Below are 15,840 nucleotides of genomic sequence, written 5' to 3'. Positions count from 1 at the left end.
ATGACTGTTACTGAGCAGACATTAAGGAGACAGATACACATGGAAAAATGCCCTATTTGCAGGCCCAGTGATGTAAGAGTATTAAGCCATAATTCATTGCTTTTCAAGTGATAATAAATGCCATGTGAATTTTTCAGGGCATCAAGTCTGGTTTCTCTTAATGATGAGAGAAAGCTATAAAATCTCTTTATTTTTGTCAAGTTTTAATTCCATCTTTTTTTAGAAGAAACCTCGTTAAAAAGTGTGAAGTAAGAGCCTTGAAGAAATGAATGGGCTTTTTATAAAGGAGTTTATAACTCAAGTCTGACTCATTGAATTTGTGCAGCACAGTGGGAGACAGTATTAAACTCCTGCAGAAAGTGTATCATGCCTCAGAATTGAAGCAAGGTGTATTGGACAACGTTTAAATTCCACAAGGATCTAAGTAGTTGAGTTATCATCCTTGAAGATGCTTAAGAAGCAGGTAGATGTGCTTTGGAACATGGTTTAGTGGTGGACTTGGCAGTGCTGGGTTCGTGGTTGGACTCAAGGATCTTAAAGGTCTTTTCCAACCTAAACAATTCCGTGATGCAGACTTAAGATCAATGTGATTAGGACATTCAAAATCTGATGTAGCTAAACACACTAAATGAAGAGGCTATGAGATACAGTGGTCTGTTATTAATACTACTAATTGAAGCACGAATATTTTTATGCAAAATAAATTGCCTAGCAGTGTTTTAAGTCCTTGGGTGAATAACAGGAAAGGTGCAAGTCTTGTGGAGAGAGTGAAAAGTTCGCATGCCCTAAAGTGAAGTCAATGAGTCTAATTCCTCTGGGTGCAGGGAAGGAAACACTACTGTGAATAAGAGCTGCTGAGCTTTCTGTTTCAAGTTCCACAACTGTTTGAGGTGGTCAGCTCTGCTGTGTTTATCCACAGTCCTTCTGAAACAAGAAACAGAGGTGAAGTTGCTTTTGCATGGCTGAAGTGATGGGTCTGCATGTGGCCAGGTGTCCTTGGGGCGGATGCTTCTGAAGGGGGTGTAACCCCTAGGACTGCTGCCCACCAGGAGGCCCTCAGAAGCTTAGAGCTCCTTAACTTTTTTGGAAATGTAGGGAAGGGAGAGGATCTACAGCCAGTAGTAAAGACCGCTATCTGCAGGCTTTTTGATGTGATCTGCTTAGTAACAGGGGAGGGAGGTGGAAGGCATTCCTGATGGGCAGGATTATTGGATAATCTTCCAAAATGAGTCTTACTCCACTAAGAGTTGAAGCAGCTGACTTGGGCCGCTTTCAAAACCCAAAACCTTATTACAGCTGTTTCTACACACTTGTAAGTCTGCTTTCAGAATATTTCAGTGCATCTAGAGAACAAGACAAATGGTCCTTGAGGCACCTGTCTTGGAGAGAGCAGCCAAAAGCATAGTACATTAATTAAACCTAAATACCTCTGAACTTTATCAGCTGTATTGACTCAGTTAATCCTTAAAGTTGTGGGACAGCTTCATAATACTTTGCAGCAAGGAAAACTAGTCAGCAAGAGGATTTCAAGCATCAGAGGAAGTTATGAAAAAACCCCCAAATAAATAAGGTCTCTGGAAAAAAACAACAATTTTTACAGCATGTTTGTTCTAGAATAATTGCACTTGTGTTCTGGCACTTGATTAGGAAAACTGATGAAAGCTGCTTCCTTGCACTTAATGCTCTTAAGAGTATTGTTGTTTGATCTCCTTTGCAGTTACACAACATGAAATCAATGGGAAAGGATAACAAACATCCAGTAGTGCATTTAGTTCTGTTTTTCTGAAGGGGAAAACATCCACTCAGCAAGGCTGAGTGGTCTTCTGTGTCATGGCAAGCTTCTTCAGGCTGAGTAACCTAATATAGTATCATAATGGCATAGCCTTGCACAGTGTGTAGTCTTCATATTTCACTTTCTGAATTTGTCTCTTTTCACAAAGTAAAAGTGATCAAGTTGGCATATTTTTGCTGTCTGAAGTGGTATCAACTGAAATAAAAGAAAATCAATTAATTAGCCTCGAACTTACAAATCAGCTTAATGTTTCCGAAGTATGACTTCACAGTATGCAACACTTGCCTCGGGCAAGAGGTGGTGCTGTTGAAAGCACATCAGTCTGTTAATTACATCGGCTTTATTGGCCCTGCAAAGGTTGTGTGCATGACAGCGGTGTAAGAGGAATGGGTAACGTTGCCCTCCAGTGGCTGACGCCTGGAGAATACCGAGCCTGTTTGCACCGGCAATACAGAACCAAGCATTGGGAAAGTCTGGGATGAGTAGGATGTTAGCTTAAAAGTATATTATTTTAAATAGGACAAGTTTTCACACAGTACAAGTTCGATATGCTAAGGTTGTATAGGATTGAAAATTTTCCCTCAAACTTTATTAAAGAGGATGTAATTCCAGGGGCCTCTCCTATTCATTGCAGGAGTCCGTTTTAGCCACTGTCTGATCAGATCAGCTTGTTGCAGCAGCATCTTAGCTTCATACAGAATTCAGAAATAGATTTGGCTTTACAGTAGTTTTATTGCTTTACAGTAAAGTTTATTGCTTCTGTTAACCTTTGAATGAAGTTCTCAAATAATGCTAACATAACATCTTTACTACATTCTTATGAAACAAGTTATCTTGCTCTTGTCTAGAGCTACCTGTGTTAGCTTGTAAATCCATGGCTTATTTATTAAACTGATAAATTCTTATCTAATATATTTACAGCTCAACTAACTTAAAGTATCTCCATGGCTCAGAAGAGAAGGGGAAAGCAATAAATCTGTCTCCACAACTTTGGTAATGTTTTGAGGCTTGACAGAGGAAATAGCTAGCTCCTTTCCCTTATGTTTTTCCATTCTTTTAATGTAAAGGTAAACAATGCTTATAAAACTCAATTCACTCCAGACCAGGGGGAGATGAAAATTACTTTACGTTTCTGCCGCTTAAAGTCAAAGCTTTGAAGCTGCACGTGTAAAGCAAGACAGTATTTTTTATCAGTTCAGTCTGAGCCTTAGCTTTAGGGACAGACTCCCCAGCCGCCCGACCGTAGCCTCCCCCGCACGGTGCCTGGGGCGGGGGGAAGGCAGCTCGTTCCGCCGTGGGGGTCTGGGCGAGCTGTGGCGGGGATGCCGCGCTGCTCCCTGAACGCGGGTTTGGGCTCGGCCGCTCGGGATGCGCTGCGCGCGGGCGGGCAGCGGCAAGGAGCCGGGCGGACCCGGAGCCCGCGGCGGTGCGGGGGATGCTGGCTGCCTCCCTCCCACGGGAGCCGAGGAGGCTGGGAGGCGGGGGACACGGGGCGCGGGGGGGCCGCCCGGCGGGAGCGGCGCTGGCACAGACGGGAGCGGGGGCGGCGCTCCCGGGGCGGGGCTCGGCCCATCCCCGCGGGGCGGGGGGCGCGGGCCCCGCGCTGTCCCCGCCGCCGGCTGGCTGCGGCCGGCCCCGCCGCCTCCTCCCCGGACACGCATTATTTACAGCCGCCGCCGTGGTAAACACCGGGCACGGCGCGCTCGCAGCCGCCGCCCACCCGCGGCCCTTCCCCGCGGCGCGGCCCCTGGAGCTGCCGGCCCGGCTCCGCTGGGTGCGGCCCCTCGCTGACCGCCTGCCCTCCGCGCTCTCCTTGCAGGACCTGTCTGTTCCACCTCGGGCTATAAGAAGGCGGATGATGAGATGTCCGGAGCCACGTCCGCGGCGGATCTGGACGAGGCACCAGCCCGCACCATTTACTTGAACCAGCCCCAGCAGAGCAAGTTCCGCGACAACTGGGTCAGGTATGGAGCAGTCCCCGCTTCTCCCTTTCCAGGCGGCAGCCCGCACACCCCGCAGCCGTGGGCTGGGAGGACTCGGATCCCTCTCCCTCGCCTCTCGACCCTGCCCACGCCAGCTTTCAACACAATAAAACGCGTCTCAGCCGAGGCGGATGGGTTTACTGCCTGCGGTGGGTACTAGGGTCTGGCCAGTGCACGGGCGAATCCAGCAGCAGCAAGGGATGAGCTGCTTCCGTCGACAGTAGTGAGAGCAGGGAGCTGGTAGAGCCGCGTGGGCAAGATGCACAAAAAGGTGTTCACTTCAGTAGGGCACTGAATTTTGGAGTAAGAGGACCTACTCAAGTATTTCTGGATGCAAGGGTTAGGCCATGAAAATTTAGTGGGAGTTCTGGGTAGAATCCAGTAAACTCCATGAAATGTCCCCTTAAAAAGTAGCGTTCGGTTGAAAAAACAACTAGGCTAAGCATATATGTATAGAATAGGAAGGAAGAAAAGAGAAAGTACATCTAACAGGACAAGAATGACTACAGAAACTGCAAGCTGGCATCCCTGTGTGTAAAAGGCTACGGTCCACTTTTGTCTTTTAATTGAAGACCAGAGGTAATCTTATTTTCTGTTTGGAGCCTTTAATGTAGGGGTGTGTGTGTGTTAATACTTTCAGTGGTATGATTAATACCATGTTGTTGTAGTTTGGAAACACAACATGGACTGAAACATGGAGTATGAGGATGCATAACGTGAGCAAGTTGTGGCGGTGCTTGCCACACTTGCCTGGGGTTAGCTGGATGAACAGATGGCTCCTGTCATGATTAAGGAGGAGCATTATTTAGCAGGCTTCTGTTCATTAATGCAGATGTTTGGGTTATTGTTCAAAGAACAGTTTACACAATGAGTGCCTTTATGAAAAGAGAGGAGTTTTATATCATGTTGTGAAGTGATGATTTCCATTATCTGGTTTATTGTGTGTATTACCAAGGGCAGTTCTAAGAATATCCTCTGGAAGGGTGCTGGTGTTCTAGGCACCACAGCAACTTACTTATAGGTGGTTTTCTCCTCAACTTTGACTCGTTACATACTTGTCTGGGAAAGTCTGTGGTTTAGGAGCAATTAAAATGACACATTTTCTTAGTATCTTCCTTATTCTATGTGGGTAGAAACAGTGGATGTTTTCTTGCTTTATTTTTCCTTGACTGACTGAAGGATGAGTTTAACTGTTTCCTGTGCATAGGCTATTTGTGCTTTTTCTGCTTTAAGAAGGAAAAGCAGGGAATAGAGCAGAACCTGTAGTTTAGGTTTTCCAGAAGGGATTCTGTTCTGATCTGGCTAAATCTTACAGAAAAGTAGTGTGTGACTCTGCTACCAGGAACTTGTTCCTGACAGTGCTATTACTAAAGAGCAGTTGGGCCCAATTGCTGTCTGGCAGCTATCCCCTGATAGCTGTACAAGTTTCTCATTACCTTTTTGCATCTTTGCCTCTTGACAGGCAAATTTTGAGTCATGAGGAATATTGTGAGGGATAGGGCAAAATGTAGGTAGTGTAATAGCAAAGTAGAGATACTTTCATTACTTGGTTAGGAATCTTCGCTCCTTAGTGTCACTTGGAAATTAAGTTGACTTTATAATGATTTGCTCCTGCTTAGTAAGAAAGCTTTGATCCCTTGACTTTTAAAAGGTGACAGACATTGCCTGTGCTCTTTCCATCCTCTGGATTAGCTTTCTTCCCCCAGCCTGGTGGGACTGAAGGCACAGGTGATCTGAGCTTGTAATATGTGAGTAAGGAGGCCTTGTGTGGAGTATGAGTGGTTGGTTATTTAGTTACTTCAGTATATTGGAGTTTCTCTTGAGGAACTGGAGTTCTCTGTTGCCTTTTGGACTTTCTTGCTTAACTGTGTTCAGCTTCAGAATTTCATTCAGCACTGGATTTCTCTTACTGTTGGATTTGCAGACGTTTTGTCTCCCTAGGAAGCATGTGTACCACAAGAGCAAGGTGTTGGGTAAGCATGTAAACACCTGTACATAAGGGCTTGTGGAAAACTGAATTGAAAATAATAAACCAGCTTATTTTAAATTACGTGAATTCTGACTGTCATATTTTTGGTAGTCATCAAGGATTCTCTGAATAATAGTGGGAATTTGTGAATGTTCATAGGAAGTTTTCTAAATTAAGGGTAGTGTGAAAAGCTTGCTCAAAACAAAGCAAAATACAGCAAGAAATGGAAGTGCAGAGCATGGAGGAGGGCAGGTTAGAGATAAGGCTTTTTGTGTAAGATGCTCTAAACATCTTGAGCTGCTTAACTTTTTGTGGGTAGAGAAGCAGTGGTAAAAGCGAGTTCCAATATTTGTGGGAGCATAAAGACAAACTAATTTTGGATAAGTTAAGAAAAATAGATAATTCTCTTAATACCACTAAGTAGTGTGTAGTGCTATTGCAAAAATTAAGTGGATGGCAAGATGGCATTAACACTCCAAGAAGTCTTGAAGTGTGAGGATGTAGAAAGAAGAAACATTTCTTCTTTCCCCAGGCTCTCTGGTGTAAATGAGACTATGAGGAGGTGCAGAGAAATGGCCAACTTCTTTTGTGTTCTTGGAACTTTGTAACAAACTATTTCAAAACTTAGTGCTGTATGTTATAGGCTGGATTTAGCTTGGCCCTTGACACGTGCATATATATGGCTGTCACTTTGTTTATTATCCTGTAGCAGCAGTGATTACATCTATAGAAACACCCCTTCTACCTGCATCAGAAGCTGTTTTCAGTCCTGCTCTGTTCATTTTGAAAAACTTGGTATGTGTTACTTTTTGGACGTTTTATTAAAAGGTGAGTTATGTTCTGTTTTCAGCTGAAGCATTTTAGAAGCTTTGACATATGTAAAAAATGAACAAATGTTATTACTTTGTGCAACATAGCTGTACTGCGGTATTAAATGTTTGCTTTTACGAAAGCTAACTAGTACCTGTTTTGACATATTCAGCATACGTAATTTAAACACTTGTCAGTTTAACCAGAGCCTTTCTGTACATTTAAGTCCAGTAAGAAATGAAACATTTATGTTGAGGAGATTTCCAGTTGCTCTACACAGCTTTGTGCCACTTACTGTGACATTTGTGCTCTGGAGCAACCGCTCTGCGTACTGAAGCCCTGCTTCCTGTCAAGTGGCTGGACATGCCTGCCAGTGGGAAGTAGGGAGTAAGTTTTTGTTATTGTCCTTTGCTTCTCTATGTGACCTTTGCTTTATTAAACTGCTTTTATGTTGACCCATGAGGTTTTTTTTGTCCTGCTGAGAAGAGGAATGATAGAGCAGATCAGGGAGTACCAAGTGTCCAGCCAAAGTCAGCCCACAACAAGATGGGAAACAAGCTTCCCTATTGCCTTGTAAGACCAAAGGAATACAGGTGGAGTGTGGTGGTAGGGGCTTGAATGCTGTGTTAATACTTCTGAGATGACCAACGTAATGCCATGAACACATTTCCAAATGTATCCTCAGTGAAGACTGGACATTTTTCTTGAAGTGAGAATGTTCTATAAATTTTGTTTTCATGTAAATTCAGTTTCTTGATGTTTAAAGAATCTACTCTGACACCAGTGGCTTGTTCTGAATGTATAATAGTACTGTAATAGGAATTTCTTCAGTGCATGCAGTAAAAATCACCAGTGAAGTGATTTGAGCCCCTCACTTGTTGTGTGTGTTAATGTTGATGCAAAAGAAGTTGGACTTCTGGTTTATTCATCCAGGAAGAACAAGTATGCTGAGATAACTTTAAGGACATTAGAAATTGTCTCCAAATTTTCAAAGCTCATTGGAGCTGTTCTTGTAAATGTTGCTCTAGGTAATATTCTTCTGTTCCAGGCCTGGTAATGCATCCCGGTGCAAATCTGACTTGCATCTGAATCAGGACCCCAAGTTCAGTCTCAGTTTGTGGCTTGAGTTGGGAGGTCAGGCACAGCAGCACTCAGGAAGGGCAAAATTCAACTTGTTTTTAATGGCTCTTGAATCCAAAAGCCTTGCTTGAAAGCTTCTTATCAAAACAGACTTTGGTGGCTTGACCTGTTGGGGAAGTCCTAGAAGTTGCATTCTGATATCCAGAAAATCCTCAGTTCAGAAACTTGTCTTCCATACAGGCAAAAGTTAAATTCTATTAGAAAAGGTAATGAGCAAAAAGTCTTGAGTGTTTACTTTTAAACTGTACAGGGTCTTAAAACCCAAGTAAACAGGTGAGAATCAATTTCTTGTCTCGTAAGGCAGAAGCACTTGCACTGGGGAATTTATCCCTGAAGACTGTAGCAAGGCTTCTAGTATAATCATAAGTCCCATACTAAACAGACTCCTGTTTATCTGTAGTCCCAGACTGTCCCATCAGTGTCTGCATGATGCTTGCTGGTGACAAAACTGCAAACACAATCTTTATTCTTCCTTTAATTTCATGTGTGTTGTATTAAATGAAGCCAAGTGCATTGCTTTATTGGCTTTTGTGTGTGGGTACTGTAGAAGGTCAGTTGTGATTTAGCAGCGTTCATGCTTTTTGATGGTGTGGGGAGGTTCTCAATGGTGAAACAGGAGTTGCTGGTATCACTAACTCATTAGTACTGACCCTTGTAACCCGAGTAGTGTTTGCTACGACCTGGTTGAAAGTGTGGATTGTAGTCTGCTACATGCAAGTGAATTTCTCTGCACATAGTGGTGTAACCCAGCATTCATCTTGCACCAAAATGTATCCATGTTCTTCAGGTAAAAATGCCTCTATTTCTGTTCAGTTTATTCTCAGTAGAGTTCAGGCACTGGCCATTTGTTTTATTGTGTTAGTATTACATTTCAAATACTCTTCTGTTGTCATGTGAACAGATTGCTTGCCTGACTGCAGAACAGCATTTTGAAATTTTTCGAAGAAGGGATGTATTATTATAATCTGAATGCTGCAAGTCTAATCATGTGTTAAACTAATCCTTTAACTCTTTTTAGTTTTAGGTAGATACTATTTTAAGTGAAGAAAAGTATTTAGTGTAACATATTTTTTTAAATAAGCAAAAATTTGTTTCCTGCAGTGTAGCTGTTGCTGATACTGCAATCTATCACAATGAAAAAGGCTTGGGTACAGCTACAGAATGATTATTTTAGCCATTAAAATTCACTAAAAGTACCTGTTACTGTATGCTTGTGTTGTGTATAGAGATTGTACCAGTGTATTTGAAGCTGCTGCATTTTTGGTCTTGGGCTATTCCTAGGGCCAAGAACCCCTGGACAGTTTAATTGTTGAATTTTGCCTAGATGAAATGTCTGGATGAAAAACAACCACAGATATGGGAGTTCTAGTGCCCTTTCACCTGCTGTATGCTGAGCTCTCTGGTATCCTGAAATTGTTCTGGTGGCTTTTGGCGTGATAAATTTCATAAATCAGCAGTAGCAACACAGCAGGTGAATTAAACTGGGTCCCTTTTTCTCTTTTTGAGTCTCCCTGGCTGCTAGTGGTCTGTAGAAAAAGGTGGAAGAGCAAGTTTATCTCAAGTGGACCTAAGTAGAGTTTAAGAAGTGTAATAACTGCATTCCACATAGTTTCTGTGGGTTGTGAAGATAATTACATTTCTCCCAAGACAGACTAAATATTAATTTCTTCTACCAGCCCCCTGCTTGTCACTAAAATAAACACTGCTTAAGTTGTGGTGACATTTAGAGTTTAAAATATGCTTTAAAACTGAAGCTAGCACTCTGGCTTTTAGACAGCTAGCTAGCTTGTGTGACTTGTTTGGTATTTTTTTTAGCCATCTTCATATCAATGCTCTGTGTTTATGTGAAGGCTATTTTGTGTTTGCACAGCAACTAAATGTGGTACTAAACTTACTTTATTAGACAGTAGAATTTTGAGGTTAACTGTGCTGGTCAGCCCTGTTTTTATTGAGTTGTGCTTGCCAGCGGGGCTACTGCAAAGCAAGGATGTATTACTGTAGTGATGAGCTCGCACGCATGCTGAAACAATATCATGCCTTCAGAGCTTTTAGTACTGTTTCTAAACAGTCTTTGTTTAATGTATTTGTTACTGAAAACCAGTCAGGAATCTGTTCCCCTTTTTGTAGGGATTTAATGAATAGGGAACTCATGGAAAGGCCTTTTCTGTTTGCGTGCTTTAGGAAAAGCCTCCAGGGTACTGGATTTTGAAGCAAAAGTGCTCTTGCTTCTATTAAATGTGACACGTGGTCTGGTTTTCACACTAAACTGAGCATAAGCAGTTGTGGCAGTGCCTACTCTGTATTAAGACTGCACTACTGTAGGAGACTTTCCTAGTGGAAGTAATATTTGCTTTTGTAATTAACATCAATTACATTATTTGTTGCAGTCTTTTACTAGCTGTGTATGGCAGTAGGGCTGCTGATACTGGGGCAGTTTGGAATAAGGTACTCCAGGTCAGAAATTCTAAAAAATCCTTGCATGGTTAGGAGGTGATCCTAATGAACTAGAAAGTAATGGGATTGTTGTGCTTCAGTGGACAAGAGTTCATAGTGCATTTTCAGGTACTTCTGTCTTAACAGTGGTCTGTGTAAGGAGAGCAGCTGAGTTGAAGCACTTGAAGATAAGCTCGTTGCTGATGCAGCTTGGGAGGAAGTACAGGTAGCTCAGCCAGGCTGGGTTTGTCAGCCTGATCATCTTGCTCCTGAAATGGAGCTTGTGCATGAGGGTAGATAGCACTACTTGCCTGCTCAAGCAATGGTAACCATTGAGTATTGCCCTTAGCGCCCTACCATTTTACTAGGTGTTGATGTTGGATGCAACACTCAGATGTGCATGACCAGAAAATAGTGATGTGAGAATGATCTGCAATGTCTGTGCTAATTTAGTTTTTCCCTTGTCTAAAACACTCCTCAGCCTTAGTGGCTGGTTATCTAGCTGACAACTGTCTGCTTTTTTTTTTGTTCATAATTTGTCTATGAAACCTTGAATTTAACTTGAATAAACTGTTCTGAAAAGTTTTGTTAAATTGCAGCAGACCCAAACCATTGTGGCCCCTATAAAACAAGTTCTAATGGAACTTGACCTGCAGGGAAATTAGTGGGCTGGGTTGATATGTCCTGACTCTTTTAAACGTGTATGAAACAATAATTTTCCCCTAAATCATATGATTTGAGAAAAGAGGGCTCAGGGATTCTAAGATGTGATCAGTTCCACCTGTAACAAACGAGGAGAAGGAGGAGTTTTCCAAAGAGTGGTGCCTTTAGTTGCTTCTGGTGGAAGCCCATACTATAAATGAAGAAATAAGGAATGTGGGGAAGTGGTGAGGTGCTTGAGATGAAAACTATCCCACTGATAAGTTTTCTTCAGCTGGAAGCTGCTATAGTTGTTCTCAGTCAAAGTTAAAATTGATTCATTCTAATGCATTTGAATACTCTCAATCAGTTTCATTGTCTGTGTGGATAATTTCAGACAACAGATTCATCTTCTACAGTTTTGCTGCAGCTTTGTTGGGAAATCTTTCAGGATTTGATGTTTCAGTAGCTAAGCAGAAGAATGTCCCTTAAACCCATTTCTTCTTTTGACAATATATGAACTTGTATATATAAAATGTCTCCGCTATTATGGAGAAACTCTAGCAGAGTGCAGGGAAAGATGGAAACAAAATATGTGCTTGGACTATGGACAGTGGTTGTTCCAGAGCTGGGTGACAGATGTAATGTGATCACTCCGGGTTTTTTTGTCTTGTTTTGGTGAGCTTCAAGCAATGATGTCTTGCAGTATTCAAGTTGTTGCACTTTTTACTCTGCAAGAGCAAGTCCTGCTCCTTTCACACTTCTCTGCTCTGCCCCGAGCTCAGGGACTGTCTCAAACTGTCTGGAGTGTTTAAGCACCACATACCCTTTTCCTGGCTGACAGAAGCGTACAGCCATGAACAGAGCAGTGAAAGCCTTGCTGGCTGGAGTCTTCCTCTGTAAGAACTATAGTCTTGAGGACTCGTCTGACAGAGCAAGGCCCTTCGATTGAATTGAGGACTGCATTGGTTCAGGCAGAAATTGCTTCCTGTTATAAAAACCAACAGTGGGTATTTAGGACCTAATTTTCAGTCAACCAATAATCATTTCATAAGCATGTAAGTAATTGCTTCTAATAAGCCCTCATGATGTATTTTTTGGGGAATTTGTAAACAAGTTGATTTTTGTCTCTTTAGCACGTTTCAAGAAAGTACACCATCTTCCCTATGTGCAAGGAGGTAGATGACCTTTCACTGTCATACTCATGCAACTGCTAAGAACCTTGTTTGTGACACTTGGCTTTAGAACCACCTCCTCAGTATTCTACATGGGAGCAGCTTGTTGGTGAGATGTTCCTATAAATGGGCTTTCTCTGTACTCAGTGTAATAACTGAATGTTGTTTTTTCTGTTAATATCTCTACAAATATGTAAAGCTTGCTGCTGTGCCTTCTGCTGCAATGGTGACTGCCTGGAGGTAGCTTGTCATACTACTCCTGTACTTGAAAGCTTTAGCAGAGCCTCACATGCTGATGTCAGTCTTGCTATTAAGTGTTGTGTGCCTGGCAGGACTTTAGCATGCAAACACCACTCTGCTAAAGACAGTATTTGAGCTCTTAAGTCAAGCAGATCATCTTGGGTTTTCTGGGGTTTTCTCTTCCTTCTCTGTTACCAGGCATCTGACCTTTTGTACATGTTAATGAAAACAAAGCCTGTTTGCTCTAAGAGTTCAAGTCTGTAACATTCACTTTAATTACACAGCCACTTTGATGTGGTTCAGGTGTCTGTGCCTGGCTTTCTTAGTAATTGTTCCTGCAAACTGATGTGTGTTAACAGCACCAACATGAGGTGATACTCATTCTTCGGCTCTTGGAGAGTATTTCAAGTATGTGAACTGTGGCATGAGTAGGTTTGTGTGAATGCTGTCTAGGAAAAGGCAGTTTGTTGTTCTTGTGACTGCTGGAAATGGGACTCCATGTATCTCAAGGAGGTCCCATTTTCTTAATCATGATTATCCTGAAGGTGAAGTTCATCTTGGAGTTGCCGTCTGAAGGAAGGGGTGGAAGTGCATTAGATGGCTGCCTGGAAAAGTGCAGAGCTGTGTTCAGCTGCATGTCGCCAGCACACATACATGTCTCAAGGAAGTAACTGCTCTGCCTCTCTTACTGACAGCCTTTGCCTCTTCAAGTATTATTCAGAAGAATAAAACTTGACTTTATAAAATATTTTTGGGAAACGGGGGAAAGGGCAATAATGGGAGTGGTTGTGCGAGAATTAGGTATGAATAGCTAAAGGGACTATACTGGAAAGCTGCTACTGAGTTTCTCAGTGCACTGTTTGCTACTTTTCATTTGAGTGCTACTAAAATAACTAGGTAATACCCGCACTAATATGGTAATGAGTTAAAGTATGTGAATGACAGTAATTTTTTCCAATTTATACAGTGATTGCTTTCAGGAAAACCTCTGCATTGCTGTAGAAACAGTGGGGCCAGACTCAGCTGTAGTCAGGTGTATCCAAATTCATTTGTTTAGCAGGGTTTGGTACTGTTCCTCCTGACTTGCGCAGTGGTGTAACTTGAAACATGACTTACGTGAATTAACTTGCAGGTGTAGAGGAGACACCACTTTTAGTGTTTGCACACCTGTTCAACGTTTAAATTTGTGTAGTTAAGCAAGATTCGCATAGTTTACAGCTCTCGCTTTAGGAGAAACCAGTTTGTTGTTTGTTTTCCCCCTCGTGGTTCCCTCCTCTACCTGCCTCAACCTGTTCTGTGAGCTGGAGACTTTGTATTCTTGGAGTTAAGATGGCTCTGATTGGGGCTGGTCAGAGAGCTAACCTGCCAGTTATTTTTTTTTTAGTGACCAAAACTGTGCTATGAGTGAGCTGACTGAAGTTTCTACCTGTTCATCTGTAGATTTTTAACTTTTCCTGAGCTTTGATTATCCTGAAGTTTTAACACATCTACCTGTTGGGAGGGAGCACAAGGCTTTTTTAGTATTATTTAAAAATAAATACTGTATTTATCATTTAAAGAACTGTTATTTGGAGCCAAATCAATTGAATGCTCCTGCCCAGCTTAGACTACTAGTAAGGTTTTTGTAAGAAGTTTTCTTTATGAATAATGACATGTATCTGCTTTTTATGCATACTTGTGGTTGCTGTTTCTGGTCCGTATGGTAACAGCTGACTGTGCCTGCCTCTAATTAGAGCTGTACCCATTTTCTGTAGACATCTGTCAAGTTACTTAAGCAACAGAATACATGCAGTGACTTAGTATGTACAAACCTCTTTCAAAAGAGCCTTACTGTGTTGGCATTAACAGAATTGTTAGAGTTAAGAATCATGTTTGAGCCAGCTAGCTGTAAAGTTGGTATGTGGTAGAATGGTGTTAATAAATGTTTCAGCTTGGTTGCAGTCAAATTCTTGTGTTAGTATAATCATAGCAATGTGATACCTAGAGGAATACTATTCTGATATAAAATCTGTAGTTGCTTGATGTCTAATTAGTACTTCTTGGAGAATTCACTTCTAGGTCTAAACCGTGAACTTGATTAACCCATGTTTTTAAGTCACAAGGTAATTCTGAGACGTGTGTTTAATTAAGTTCCGTGCTAAAGGAAGATTATTACACGAGACCAAGCAAATGTTGCTTAAAACAAAAAATACGTAGAGTTGGAAGGAATTAACAGCACTTGAAGGAAGTAACTTCATTTATATAATAACTGGACTATGTTACATGCTTTAAACCTGGATGTATGATTTCACTCAGTTGGCTTAGTAGATGTGAGCCAGGATAAAGTCCAACCACCTGAAATTTCTGTACAATATTGAGTATTTAAGTACTTTATTCTGGTGAGCAATAGTAGCAATAGAATGAGATTTGCAGTTGGTTGAAGAGGAAATGAGGCAAGTTCCCAAGATAAGATGCATCTTAATTGTTTTTTAATTGGTCTTGGTTTTTTTAACTTACCGCACTAATTCTTCTCTAGTGTTCAAAATAGAGCTTTTTATAACAAACTGAGCCATGTTACATCTTGTTACTGTTTGATTTTGAAAGATGCAACAGTGTGTGGTTAGATGGCTTGGAGGTGGGGATGAAGCAGATAAGAAGGGAAAGAAAGTGGCTAAAGCAAATAAGCTGGAGAATGTAGTTCTCTAACCTGGTCCATGCAGAGGCAGGAGAACCCCACTGAACTCAGCTGCTTGTGGATCAAGGTAGTAAGAGTTTCATGCATAGCAGCAGCCTGTTGTGAAAGGCAGATCATGTGGCTAAAGCATTTGGTTGTCGTAGTTCTTTATGATTTCTGAACAGTGATGCCGTGCATTTCAGTTGATCTGGAAGGCTTATTGGTGGGAAAGAGAGGACTAGACTTAGCGGAAAGGTAGTCTTGGCACTGCTAGGAAACTTCAGTAAAACAGGAATTGGAAAACAATTTTTCTTTTTTTCTTGAAAGAAGTATCCTGGTGTTCTCGGTTCCTTGGAAATACATGACTTCGTTAAAAAAAACCAACCCAAACCTGAACAAAGCAAAAACAAAAAACCCCAAAATGAAACCAAAACCAAAGCAAGCAAACAAAACGATCCCTCAAAATTCCTGTCATTGCTTGTTGGGCCTTTGCAAGGCATACTGAGCTGCAAGTGCTCAGTTGTTAAATCTCCAACTCATGCTGATGGTCAGTAGTTTAGTAGGTGAAGGTTCTATGCTAACGGTTAAATTATCATGTCAACTTGGATACTTTTCTCCTGAAGTTGAATTTATGCCCATTATGGATTTGATGTGAAGATGACAAGGTATTACATCGGTGATTAAGGCTAGTTAGTGCAATATGGTTTTTTTTAAGGCAGAAGAAATATGTATGTATGTTATATGTATGTTAGTTACAATATTTATATATACGTGTGTGTGTGTGTGTATAGATATAAATAGGAAAAAAGCCAGAAAACATTAATCTGAAAAAGTGTGTATTGTTCTGGAGGATTATTCATAGCTGAGCGTAAGTTGTTCTGAAATGGGAAATGAGGCATTTTAAAAATGCAGTGCAGAATTTCTAATTTCTCTCATTCAACCCTGCCTCCTCCAACATTTAAATTCCATGTTTTGACGAGGGGTAAGCCCCTCATCAAGTGCTTGGG

The 15,840-nt window shown here is 41.6% G+C and overlaps 1 protein-coding gene across 4 annotated transcripts in view; it reads left to right on the top strand.

Annotated features, from left to right (window-relative positions):
- The window catches only part of ATP8A2 (ATPase phospholipid transporting 8A2), a 320,265-nt gene that overhangs the window by 32,810 nt on the left and 271,615 nt on the right, over positions 1-15,840 (top strand). For 2 of the 4 annotated variants that reach the window (XM_048294917.1, XM_048294918.1), the window contains one exon: positions 3,612-3,756. In XM_048294917.1, coding sequence (XP_048150874.1) covers positions 3,612-3,756 — 145 coding nt within the window. Of the gene's footprint in view, positions 1-2,713; positions 2,786-3,390; positions 3,474-3,611; positions 3,757-15,840 lie in introns of those variants that run through there. The other 2 variants (XM_048294919.1, XM_048294920.1) reach the window with 2 other exon arrangements.

The sequence above is a fragment of the Corvus hawaiiensis genome, chromosome 2, assembly GCF_020740725.1.
Source record: "Corvus hawaiiensis isolate bCorHaw1 chromosome 2, bCorHaw1.pri.cur, whole genome shotgun sequence".
In the NCBI taxonomy this organism is placed as follows: Eukaryota; Metazoa; Chordata; class Aves; order Passeriformes; family Corvidae; genus Corvus; species Corvus hawaiiensis.
Note: the sequence above shows the minus strand (reverse complement) of the source record. Positions and strands in the feature narration are given on the sequence as shown.